The sequence below is a fragment of the Coenobita brevimanus genome, chromosome 71 (genome assembly GCF_032717465.1).
Source record: "Coenobita brevimanus isolate Jiangsu-jjx chromosome 71, ASM3271746v2, whole genome shotgun sequence".
NCBI classification, from domain to species: domain Eukaryota; kingdom Metazoa; phylum Arthropoda; class Malacostraca; order Decapoda; family Coenobitidae; genus Coenobita; species Coenobita brevimanus.
In genome coordinates, this window is record NC_137024.1 from 36,925,956 (window position 1) to 36,939,295 (window position 13,340).

The following is a 13,340-nucleotide window of genomic DNA, read 5'->3' on the forward strand; positions in this document are numbered from 1 at the left end:
CCCCCTTCAGTCCATGTATCGTAAAGATGGATAGCTTTATACACCACATATTGAGGGAGTAACACACCAAATGCAGTTCCAGAGAACATAATAGATATTGAGGATTTTGTTGAGTTCATGATTCTCTCTGGATATTTAGTGCCCCACCTCACTATGACTTTCTTTTTACCTGGATCATCAGTAAGATTGGTCTCATCAAAATTTATTATGTTCTTTGGAGGCACACCTTCTAGGGATTTTTTCAGGTTACTGTAGAACTCGGCTAGCATGGCTCTTGTCACTCTGGCTCTGTCAGTCTTTATATTCTGGGACAGTCGTCTACTAAGGGTTTGTTTGTGGCACTTGAAGAAGGAATGGGCCCATTTAACACCAGGTACATTGTTACTGAATCGTGACACAACAACCCCTCGTTTGTCTAAATATGCTTTCACTAACATCCTCAAGTCCAAATTGTCGAGTGGGAATCCCCATTCTGCCAATGTGAGGATTATCTGACACACCAGTAACTCTTCATCATGGCTTAATGAAGTATTACGTCCCACTTGTTTGCAATGTTTTTGTATCAGGTAATCATGTAATGTGCTCTTTTTTAATTTATATTTTTCAGCTGCTTTGCGCACACTCATGTTCTTGTTATTTATGTCATCTTTAGCCTTTTCCAGGGCACTTTTGGACACTTTACTTGTGTAGGCTCTTTTCTTCTTTATAGGAGATTTCGCTGTTTTAGCCATGTTTTTCTGTTTATATAATTAGCATCACTTTACCATTAATATTATTGTCTGTCCTAAGTTTGGACTTTATTTGGCTCAAATAATTTGTCTGTCCGAAGTTAGGAATTTTTTCTGCGAAATAAAGAAGTATTCATTACAGCAGGCATAGCAAGATTATCCATGCATATATTTTGAAACAGTTTACTTCCCAGTACTTACAGCACTTTTCTACATATAATCGTACTGTTCACTTTTTTACAATTGAAACTGTTTGTTCTGTGTGAACAAAGTTTTGCAGGGTAAGAAAATTCAGTTATTTTTTCCAATGGATTCACGAATTTTTTTCACCCACACATATTCAAGCTAGTTTAATAGGATTAATACATAATAGTCTTAGAGGATTACCCTACCTACCCACATCATTATTTTTTGCAAATATTGCACTCTTCCAATAAACTTGAATTATTACATTTTTTTACGAAATGTCCGAAGTTTGGACGCCGTCCGAAGTTATGGCGTTTTACGGTAATAAACAAAAAAAGAAATATGCATTTGCACACAAAAACACACATACAGGCATACACAATAGAGAGATTATTAATTTCTATGATCTTAGGAGGAAGTAGTTCATACAAGGACGGTGGAAAGGTTACAAGTGGATGGAAAAAAGGCAGAATATAAGAGGGAAGTGGAGGAGTGATTGGATAAATATGGATTGGAGCAGGTGGGGGATGTGGAAGGTGTGTGCAAGATATTCACAAATCTGTGCAGCATGTGAAGTGGTGTGTGGGGTGAAGAGAAGACGAAAGGGGATGCAGGGAACAGCATGGTGGAATGAAAAGTGAGAGAGACTGTGGCTCAAAAGAAGAAAGCATATAGTGCGTGGATGAAAAACAGGGACGTGGAAGAAGTTGAGAGATGGAAGAGAGAGTTATATGTAGAGAGGAACAGAGATGTGAAAAGATTAGTAAGAGAGAGTAGGAAGAGAGTGGATGAGGAATTTGAAAGTAATTTGAGTGTAAAGTGGAGGGAATGTAAGAAAATGTTCTGGAAAGAGGTAAGGAGAGTAAGACAGGGTGTTAAAGAAGTTAGTCGGAGAGTGAAAGATTAAAATAGTAGATAACTACTAGTGGAAAAGGGAGAAAAAGTGAGCAGATGGAGAGAACACTTTAAGGAATTGTTGAACATAGAGAATGAAAGTAATGCAAGTATAAGTGGCTGGGGAATGGCAGGGAGACAGAGGGATGTGAGAAGAAAGGAAGAAATCAGTAGGATGGAAGTTGTGGAAGCAATGAAGAAAGTCAAAATGGGGAAAACCCCAGGAATTGCTGGAGTGTGTGGTGAAATGCTGAATCATGGGGGAGAGAAAGTACAGTATTAGAATAGATGTGGAAGATGTGCAGATTGGCCTGGGAGGAAGTTAGAGTCCCAGAAGATTGGAAGTCAGGTATAATTATTCCCCTGTACAAAGGAAAAGGGAAAAAAAAAATGTGTGGTAATCATAGGGGCATTTGTCTTTTTAGTGTAATAAGAAAAGTATATGGTAAGATACTTATTGACAGAGCTAGGGAAGTAACAGAGGAGGTTCAGGTTGAGGTTAGTTCGAGGTGTGTAGCCTTTCCAGCGGCACAGCTGTTCACTTCTCTATGTTTCTGTTTTATTTTCCTTTAGTTCATTTTCTCTTTTTATTCACATATCATATAGTTCTTTCTTTTTTTCAATATTCTCTGCCTGGAATAAAAACAATCACTCATTTTTCGCCTTCTATTCTGGGTCTCTGTAGCTCTACGATACTGTTTCTGTATCTATCTATCTATCTATCTATTGCCAGATGCCTCAATCCCATTTGGGGTGGCCACAAACAAATCGCCTCCACATTGCCCTGTCCCCCGCCATTTCACTGCCCCGCTCCCAACTCACACCCCCCTCTCTCATATACTGTACCTCTCCACGCCATCCCTCCATCTCATCCTCGGCCTCCCCCTCCCTCTTCCCCCGTCCACCTCACTCATGTACACTCTTTTCGTCAGTCTTTCACCCTCCATCCTCTCCACATGGCCAAACCACCTCAGTGTATTCCTCGTAACGCTCCCTATCACATCCACACCACAATGCTCCTTTATATCATCATTTGTCAGCCTGTCCCTCCATGTGACTCCACAGGCTCCTCTTAAATAACTCATTTCCACTGCTCTCACTCTTGACTTGTGTCCTTCCAGCAACGTCCAAGCTTCACTTCCATACCTTAGAGTTGGTATCACAATACTGTCTTCTAGTAACTTTTTCACTTCCATGCTCACTTCCCTGCTTCTTATCACTGCTTTCAAGGAACCAGCAACCTTTCTTCCTTGTTGTACTCTTTCAAGCACTTCACCCTCCAAACCTCCATCCTTACTCATCACACTACCCAAGTAGCCTACTTAAACGTACTCACATTTTCCAATTCCTCACCATCCAACCTCGCTGTACATTCACTGACTTCACGTCTCTCAAAGACCATCACTTTACTCTTCCCTATATTCACCTTTAGATTCCGTCTCTTACACAGTCTCCCAAACTCATCCACAAAGCCTTGCAGCTCTCCTTTGTCTTCACTGAACTACACAGTATCATCTGCAAACAACAGTACAGGGAGTTTCCAAACACTACCCTCTCTCACCAGGGCCACTCCAACATCCACTACCCTACCTTGTACCTCTTTTCTTATTCCATCCATGTACAGATTGAACAACCATGGAGACATGACACATCCCTGTTTCAACCCAACCTTCAAAGAGAAAAATTCACTCAGTTCACCATCCACATGCACTGCAGCATTAGCACCATCATACATACTCTTCACAGCATTCAACAACTTCCCATCTAATCCATATATTCTTAATACTTTCCACAATCCTTGTCTATCCACCCTGTCATATCCTTTCTCCAGATCCATGAAAGCTGCATACAACTTCTTTCCCTTCTCTAGAAACTTTTCCACAAAAGATCTAAGAATGAATATCTGATCTACACAACCTCTTCCCTTCCTAAAGCCTCCCTGTTCTTCTCCAACTAATTCATCTGTTCTTTCTCCAGCTTTGTCAATAAGTATCCTACCATACACTTTTCCTATTATACTAAGAAGACAGATGCCCCTTTGACTACCACACACTTCTTTTTCCCCTTTTCCTTTGTACAAGGGAATAATTATACCTGACTTCCAATCCTCCGGGACTCTACCTTCCTCCCAGGCCAATCTGCACATTTTCCACATCCATTCTACTTCTATCTCTCCCCCATACTTCAACTTTTCACCACACACTCCATCAATTCCTGGGGCTTTCCCCAATTTACCTTTCTTCATTGCTTCCACAACTTCTATCCTACTGATTCTTCCTGTCTTCTCACCTCCCTTCTTCTCCCAGCCATTCCCCAGCCACTTATACTTGCATTATTTCCATCCTCTATGTTCAACAGTTCCTTAAAGTGTTCTCTTCATCTGCTCACTTTTTCTCCCTTCTCCACTAGTAATCTACCATTTTTATCTTTCACTCCCCTGCTAACTCCACTTCCACCCTGTCTTACTCTTTTCATCTCTTTCCAGAACATTTTCTTACAGTCCCTCCACTTTACACTCAAGTTTCTTCCAAATTCCCCATCCGCTATCTTCTTACTCTCTCTTACTAATCTTTTCACCTCTCTTTCTTTCTGCATATAACTCTCTCTTCCGCCTCTCAACTTCTTCCACCCCCCTATTTCTCATCCATTCATTATATGCTTTCCTCTTTTGTGCCACAGCCTGTCTCACCTCTTAATTCCACCACGCTGTTCCTTGCACATCCATCCGTCTTCTCTTCATCCCACACACCACATCACATGCTGCACATATTTCTTCTGTAAATATCCTGCACACACCTTCCACATCCCCCATCTGCTCCAATTCATATATGCCCAATCGTTCCTCCACTTCACTCTTATACTCTGCCTTTTTCTCATCCTCTTAATCCATACAGATTCATTACACTGCAGTTCTAATGCAGGCTTAAATGAGTGACATTTTCAGTCCAGGTGTAAGTAGTATTTGTTTCACTTTGTGTCTACAATATACAGGAGAAGCTTCATTTATGCAAAAGTTCATTTTTTCTTTATTTTACGTGACATCATTTTGGTATCGTTGTGTACCCTCAGGCACGGGATACCCTTGGCGGTCTTTGATGCTTAGTGCTATAGTGCATTGTTGTCCATAGGGCCAGTCCAAAGCAGTCATATTTCTGGGGGCAGAACAGCTTTTGACTAGTCTTGACTGGTCTAGTTATCCAAAACAGCCGTGGGACCAGTCAGAACCAGTCCAGATTGTATTTAAAAGCCTCACAGAAATAGGTACTGCTTATGGACCTATTAAATCTGTAAAAAAAAAAGTGTCCCTTTTGAAAAGCCTCACAGAAATAGGTACTGCTTATGGAACTGTTAAATCTGTAAAAAAAGTGTCCCTTTCAAGAAAAAAGAAAAATCTGCTTGCTGAATTTAACCTATACTATAGTTTTTGCTGTGGTCACTGGCCATATTAGTGTTTTATTGAAAGTTGTTGTTGTTGTATACTACCATTTCCTGAGCAGTGTTAATAGCCTGGAAAAGTGGGCAGGGCTGTGGTTCTGCCAAGGCCATCTGGTGTGGGAGAGTTGCCAGGAGGGAAATATTGGAGTTGATGGGGTGAAACCAGGGATGTTTGAGTGAATGAGGGTCAGACTCTTGTCACTTGGTACGCTGCCTTTGTATTTTGCTCTTCATGTTTATGGGTGTTATGTAGTTGTTAATAATTGGAAGTATGATTAGGATGTTTATCACTGTCCAGTATGGCATATCAAGGAGCTGCTACGACTAGTTCTGGTATGTAACAGATATGATTTATTGAAGAGGTCATGCTGGATTTATTTTTGTCACATTTACAAGAGTTGAAATGAATACTTTTACTCAGATACCTTTAGTAGAGTTTAGGTATTTTAGTACCACTAGTAGAGTTCTTTATTTCATAGTACCAGTAAGTGAGTGTGAGATGTTAGTAAATTCTTCTAATTGCAGATGGCAGCAAATTTGGACAGAAGCTAATGGAGAAGATGGGCTGGACTAAAGGCAAGGGCCTTGGACGAGAGGAGCAAGGAATGAAGGAGCATCTGTCTGTCAAATTAAAAGATAACACCAAAGGTCAGAAAAATTCATGTTGTCAGAGGTATATCTTGTATAGTCTCACTGCATTTTGGTACATAGGTGTGATCACGTTGATGAAACTGCATTTACAGAATGGTGGTTTTGATCCCGATCTCCTGACCAAAGTCCCAATTTTTCTTTCATTGCTTCCCTTTACTGTCAAGCACATTCTCACACATTGTGCAACCTAAATTGTTTGCATTCATTACCCTTTGAAACTGGGCTAAGCTGTAGGTGAACTGTTCAAATTTTCGCACTAAATTAGACTTCAAAACACCCTATATATAGAAGAAAATCTATTATTTATTGGCACAAAATTATTATGAAAAGCGATAGATCTAGCACCAACAGCGTCAGACTGACAACTATGGTCACATGGGTACCAGCAACAAGCTGGCGACCTAGTCGCTGGTGCTGATCGGCTCAACATATGGCCCAAAAGAGCAGAGGACTTTTGTATTGGGACTATTTATGGAAACCACCGAGAGAGCGGAAATACTGTAAGACCAGATGCCAAATGATAGGACCTTTACTGTATTACTGGTTTCAAACATGAAATTTTACATGCAGTAATCCCTCCACTATCCGATAAAATAGAGCCAAAGGCATGTCCGGAAAGTGGGCCCCTGGCTCCTGGACTGGTACTTAAGGACCCTAACCCAGCCTAACTTTGAAAGCTACCTAAATAACTCCCTACTGGACATGCATAGAACCTATTTAAACCTATTTAAGACCCTGTTCACACCAATAATGGACATAAAGCATGAAATAAATGAAAAGGAACCAAAGAATGAGGAATTAGAAGTGACTGTACCTCAGCATGTCTTTGGCTGCCTTCTCTAAGGCTTTGGCAGTGGTGAAAATGCTCTTGAAGCACGTACAGTAATCCATTGTTGTGCCGCACTTACAGTACGATAATTCTTTGCACTGTGAGTTATGATTGTTTAACACTGCACATTCTGTTAATTGCACCACGCCAGTTTCAACCGTCAGTTTGCACGCCACAGTTAATCCTTTGCACTCTAAATTCTAATTTCTTTACACTGCACAACACTGTAAATTCCTGTGTGGTCTAGTGGCGAGGTATTGCAGTTTATTCACTGTTTATTCACAAAAAATGAGCACGTGCACCATCCTTTGCGATAAGCATCTACTCGTGATTGCAGTTAAGCAGTAACTGGTGGTGAGGGAGGAGCAGGGTTGCCAAATCGGAGCTCGACCACATTACCACACTCCTCAGTTTTCATTACCAAATTTAACTTTTCATTACCAAACTCGTAAAGCTAGCATTTATTCTTCACTAATTATATATACAAGTGGAAATAGATGTACATCACTCTTCTTATAATTAACAGCATGTTGATTATTTTCACACTATGTAGGCTAGGATTAATCAGAGAGAGCAGACAATCCACCATCTCCATCCTGTGTATCCTCATATATGTGAAAAATCCGTTTGGTAATGCATTATTCTGATTCATTACTAAACAGATTTCTCATTACCAAATTGATCCACATTTGGTAATGAAAAATAACCACTGTCAACCCTGACAGGGAAGCGGGAGGGGGAGGAAGGAAGGGGTGAAGGGGCTGTGGTGTAAACAGCTGTTCGACGCCCCGCGGCAATTTCAAATTACGAGTGGGAAAAAATCGTATTTTTGGGGGAGATTTTAAATTTTTTTTGGCCATTTTTGGGTTCCGAAGGTAAAGGCCCACAATGTCCGGTAAGTGGGGTGTCCGGAAAGTGGGCGTCCGGATAGTACGGGGATTATTGTACTTTATGAGTTCATAAAGTGTTGTGGACACTTGTAAGAAAAAGTACAATGTTAGTTTTACTTGATGCGCTCTAGCAGTAATAATATAATTATCCAAAATGAAATGGAGAGCTGAATGGTTTAGTAGGCTATAGGATGATGCTAAAGTAGGTAATGTACTTACTATAACTCCTTTGCTGACGAGGACCTTGCTTGCATGGACTTTGTACACACAGAGACCATAAGTGGCACCAGAGTTTGGTAGAGTGCTTCAAACTGCAGTGCTTTTGAACTACCCACATAGTGATCTCTGGGCTATCATCTTGGCTGCCATCTTAACCTTTATCAGGAAAATTTGAGAGGTTTGCAACTAACACTTAGGAACTCTGTAGAGGACTTGGTTTTTATTTAACAAGTTAGTCTGTTATTGTGAAGCTTTCCCACTTTTTTATTCCTTCAAACCCTTTTAATGTCTGCTTTACCTCTGTACGGTAGGTTATGCATATCTGTAGTCTTGTCATGGAGAATTTTGTATTGGCAAGGTGGGAGTGTATCATAGTGAGATTTTCCCCAGTTTTTTATCCCTTTAAACCTATTTAAAAGACCTGTCTTATGTTTGCTTTACCTCTGAGAAGTAGGCTCAGCCCATAAGAAACATCTTTAGCTGTAGTCTAGTTGGGATCACAGAGGGTTTTTAAATGGCTAGCTTTAGTGTATCAGGGTGAGATTTCTGTCTTTATTCCTTTGAGACATCTGAATCTGTTTTATGTTTTGTTTTACCCCTGTACAGTAGGCTTATGCCCTCATGAAGCATATCTGTTCTTTAGTTGGGTACATAGAGGAATTTTAGTCTGCAAGTTGGGGTCTGGCTGGAGGATTGGTTAACACATTAGCTTTATTATAATGGGTTAAAGTGGCATTTTTATATGGATTCCACATGTACGGTCTGCCAAGTTAACACTTAAGTTGCAAAGAGGAGATACAATGTACATTTACAGTACTTTGCTTAAAATCATAACTTCTTCATGCTGAATATTTGTTTTGATATTTCACAGGTCTTGGTTATCAGGGGAAAGATGATGAGTGGATTAAGCATTATGAAGGTTTTGAGAATGTCCTTGCAACACTTAACAGTGAAGAGAACAGTGCTGCTAATTCTAAGAATGCCTCCACCAACAACAGTGCCACTAACAGTGATGATGAGGATGTTTGCCAGAAGAGTCAGAGCTTCAAGTCTTTGGAGGCTATGTCAAAAACCTCTAAAGCCAGGGTGCAGTAAGTTCCTTTTAGCAGTAGTTTGATTTCCATTTTTAGATACTTTATATTTCATCAGAAAGTGAGTTGGTGGAGGGTTAGTGCCTATCCTCATAAAACAACTAACTCATAGACAAATGGCCATCCCTCGTGGGATTTTGGTGTCTGGCTGTAAATAGATAGATACAATGGGAAAACAGTGGAGTAAACATAGATGGAGAAAACTTAAACCATTTCAGATTTTCAGTTGACGTTGTCCTAATTACTGAAACAGCAGAGGCATTGTAAGAAATGTAATATGACATGAACAGAGAAAGTCTCAAAGTATGACTAAATTTGAACCGAGTAAAACTAAAGTCCATCTATCTATAGCCAGATGCCACAATCCCATAAGTTATGGCTGTTTGTCTTTAAGTTAGTTGTTTTGTGGGAAGGGGCACGAACCCTCCACCAATCCACTTGTTGACACGTAGGGACTATGAGTTGGTTATATGGTTACCACCCAGTGTTGTAAATGGTTTCCTGGCTTACAGGAAACCATTAGGTTTGTCACACAGTGTAAACCCACCTGGAAAGGAAAGAAGAGAAATAAAAAAGTGACAGGAAAGATGGGAGAAATGGGAAGATAGGAGGGTAGACACAGAAAAAGAATGATAAAAGTGAAGGAAGAAGTAGGCAGCTCAGCACGAAGTGAGTGGATGATGGTCGCCACCGCCTACCAGCAGTGACGTGTAATTAGAATTCGCCAAAGAGTGTCATCAAAATAAATGAAGAATCTCTCATCAGGAAGTTGAGTAGAACAATTACTTGGAGGAAATACGAAAACTAATGAATGGGCACGAAAATGAAGTAAGAAGATGCATTGCACATTGATAGAAAGCTTTTGGTAAACATAGTGACATAATGAAAAGTTGCATGCTAGTATGCATTTAGTGAGAAATATATAATGACAGCATGTAGAGAGTGAGAGCAATGTGAGTATAAGTGGTTGGGGAATGGCTGGGAGAAGAAGAGAGGAGGGAGGAAGAGATCAGTAGGGCGGAAGTAGTGGAAGCAATGAAGAAGATCAAGATGGGAAAGGCCCCAGGAATTGATGGAGTGTGTGGTGAAATGCTGAGGTATGGGGGTGAGATTGTTGTGGAGTGGATATGGAAGTTGTGTAGATTGTCTTGGGAAGAGGGAAAGGTTCCAGAGGACTGGAAATCAGGTGTAATTGTTCCATTATACAAAGGAAAAGGGGAGAGAGAAGTATGTGGTAACCATAGGGGTATTTGCCTTCTTAGTGTGACTGGTAAAATATATGGTAGAATACTCATTGATAGGGTTAGGCATATGACAGAGGAGCTAGTTGGAGAAGAACAAGGGGGATTTAGGAAGGGAAAAGGGTGTGTAGATCAGATATTTGTTCTAAGATGTTTAGTGGAGAAGTATCTAGAGAAGGGAAAGAAAGTGTATGCTGCCTTCATGGACTTGGAGAAAGCTTATGACAGAATGGATAGGCAAGGTATGTGGAAGGTATTAAGAATATATGGGGTGGAGGGGAAATTGTTGAATGATGTGAAGAGTATGTACGAAGGAGCTAGGGCTACGGTGCGAGTGGACGGTGAGCTGAGTGAGTTCTTTGATCTCAGTGTGGGACTGAAACAGAGTTGTGTGATGTCTCCATGGCTGTTTGATATATACATGTATGGGGTTGTGAAGGAGGTGCAAGGTAGGGCAGTGGATGTGGGGGTGGCTCTACTGAATGAGGGTGAGATTTGGAAGATTCTGGTGTTGCTGTTTGCTGATGATACAGTATTGTTGAGTGAAGATGAATGGGAGTTGCAAGGTTTGGTGAATGAATTTGGGACAGTGTGTAGGAGGAGGAAGCTGAAAGTTAATGTAAACAAAAGTAAAGTTATGGTGTTTGAGAGGAATGAAGTCAGAATATACAGTGAGGTTGGATGGTGAGGATGTGGAGAATGTGAGTGCATTCAAGTACTTGGGTAGTGTGATGAGTAATGGAACTTTGGGGGATGAAATGCGTGAAAGAGTACAGCAGGGAAGGAAGGTTGTTGGTTCACTGAAAGCAGTGATGAGAAATAGGGAGGTGAGTATGGACGTTAAGAAGTCACTGCATGATAGTATTGTGATCCCTACCCTGACGTATGGAAGCGAGATGTGGACCTTGCAAGAGGGGAGCAAGTCAAGAGTGAGAGCAGTGGAAATGAGTTACTTGAGAGGAGCATGTGGAGTGACATGGAGGGACAAGTTGACGAATGTAGAAGTGAAGGAATGTTGTGGGGTGGATGTGGATGTGGTTGAGAAGATTAGGAGAAATACACTGAGGTGGTTTGGACATGTGGAGAGAATGGAGAATGAAAGACTGATTAAGAGGGTGTATGTAGGTGAGGTGGAGGGAGGGAGAGGGAGGGGTAGACCGAGGATGAGGTGGAGGGATGGAGTTGAGAGGTATATGAGGGAGGGGGGGGGTGAGTTGGGGGGAGGGTAGTCAAATGGTGGGTGACAGAGCGACTTGAAGGCGTTTTGTTTGTGGCCACCCTTTGCTGGATTATGGCGTCGGGCTATAGATAGATAGATAGATAGATAATCCCTAGTTAAAGTTTGTGCCAACTTTAACATATGGATGTGAGACTATGGTGTGTCATGAAAATGAAAAGTCAAGAATTAGAGCAGTGGAGATGGGACTGCTGAGGAATGTATGTGGATTGTGGATGGTGGATAGGAATAATACGAAATAATGTTATTTGTGAAAGATGTGGAGTGAGGAAGTCGGTGGACACCAGAATCGAAGAAGGTGTACTGAGATGGTATGGTCATGTGGAAAGAATGGATAACAACAGATTGGTGAAAAAGGTATATCTGAGCAAATTTGAAGGAAGGAGGAGGCAAGGTAGGGCAAGGAGAAGGTGGAGACATGTGGTGGATGAGTGTGTGAGGAAGATAGGTTTGGAAGTTGATGAGGCTAGGGAACTGACAAGAAATTGAGCTGGCTGGGTGAATGTTGTGAGGAGAAATGCATGATCAGGGATTTGGCACCCCATTTTAACATGGCAGCATTCGGATTGACTCTGTCGGATATGTTTATTTGAAGCTACAGAATGTGGTGAATGTTTTGGTGTACCTGATAGAGCCAGGATTCTAGGGGCTTGAATGAGTGAATGGAAGTGTGGCCCAGTGGATTGGGGAAACTTGGGCTGTCTGGACGTTGCTACTCCTCACCGTACCCGAGGGTGGGAAATGAGGTCTGGATGATGATGATGATGATGTATGACATACAGGTGTGAGACCTGGAAACCAACGAAATCAATGGAAAATGCCTTGATGTTGTTGCTGTCGATCAGCTTCAGTCTGTCTGGCTGAACAGAGCCACCACCTGCAGCAAACAACCTCCCCTTCAGGACCATCCCTTGCAATGAACCAGTATTCCTTTATGGCTGATTGCACCTTGCCACAGTGAGGTACAGGAAGAAGTGTGGAGGTATGGTTTGTGGATGGATGCCACATTTGCATCTCATGCAGTTAATAGGGGCGCCGTAGCATGCTCCACTTCACCCTGTAATTTGCTTGTATGCTTACCACTCAGCATTGTTAATGGTTTCTAGAGTAAGAGGAAACCATTAGATTTGTCACTCGGTGTAGAGCCACCAGAAGTGGAAAGGAGAGTAATAAAATGTGACAAGAAGGAAAAGGAGCTGTAGGAAGAGAAGAGGGACGATACAGAGTCAGAATGAGAAAGGAGAAGAAGTAGGCAGCACTACATCAAAAGAGTGGATGATGGTTGCCATCATCAAACACCATGCTCAAATGTAATGTTGTGATGTGAAGGATTTCCTCCATGCCTCGAGGTGCCAGGAACTTGATGATTGGTTGTATTTTTCTGTGGCCCCTAGGTTGTATAGTAGTTTGCCCATGTCATTAGTCTTGACCTCTGGTAAACCCTTTAAGGGAAAGTTCAAAGCCTTTCTCGGTTTAAGGAACTACAGTCTTGAGAGAGGTGTTGTGATGGATGAAAACATCTGCTTTTCTGCATATGGAGTTTTTATTGTAGTGTACAGTATCTGAGCAGTGTCACAGTTCTTGTAAAGGTCATAGTGTGTGTTGAGCACTAATGAAGTACTGTACTTAGAATGAACTGGCACTTTTGAGAAACCAATGACCAGATCCTTTATTATGTGAAATATATTCCTCATTTCTCATCTACCTATCTATCTCTCAGTAGCCAGATACCATAATCCCATAAGGGGTGGCCATTTGTCTTTGAGTTAGTGGTTGTTGTACAGGGAGGGGCACAAACCCTCCACCAACCCACTTGTTGACACATAGGGAACACATAAGGGTTGGTTATGTGATTTCCACTCTGCATTGTAAATGGTTTCCCGGCTTACAGGAAACCATTAAACTTGTCACTCAGTGTAAAGCCATCTGAAGAGGAAAG

At 41.4% G+C, this 13,340-nt stretch overlaps 1 protein-coding gene across 1 annotated transcript in view; it reads left to right on the plus strand.

The window, feature by feature from the left end:
* Nucleotides 1–13,340, plus strand: part of LOC145406749 (uncharacterized) — a 73,877-nt gene that overhangs the window by 6,838 nt on the left and 53,699 nt on the right. Inside the window, exons 2-3 of the mRNA XM_080277848.1 lie at nt 5,769–5,891; nt 8,704–8,923. Coding sequence (XP_080133974.1) covers nt 5,769–5,891; nt 8,704–8,923 — 343 coding nt within the window. The remainder of the gene's footprint in view (nt 1–5,768; nt 5,892–8,703; nt 8,924–13,340) is intronic.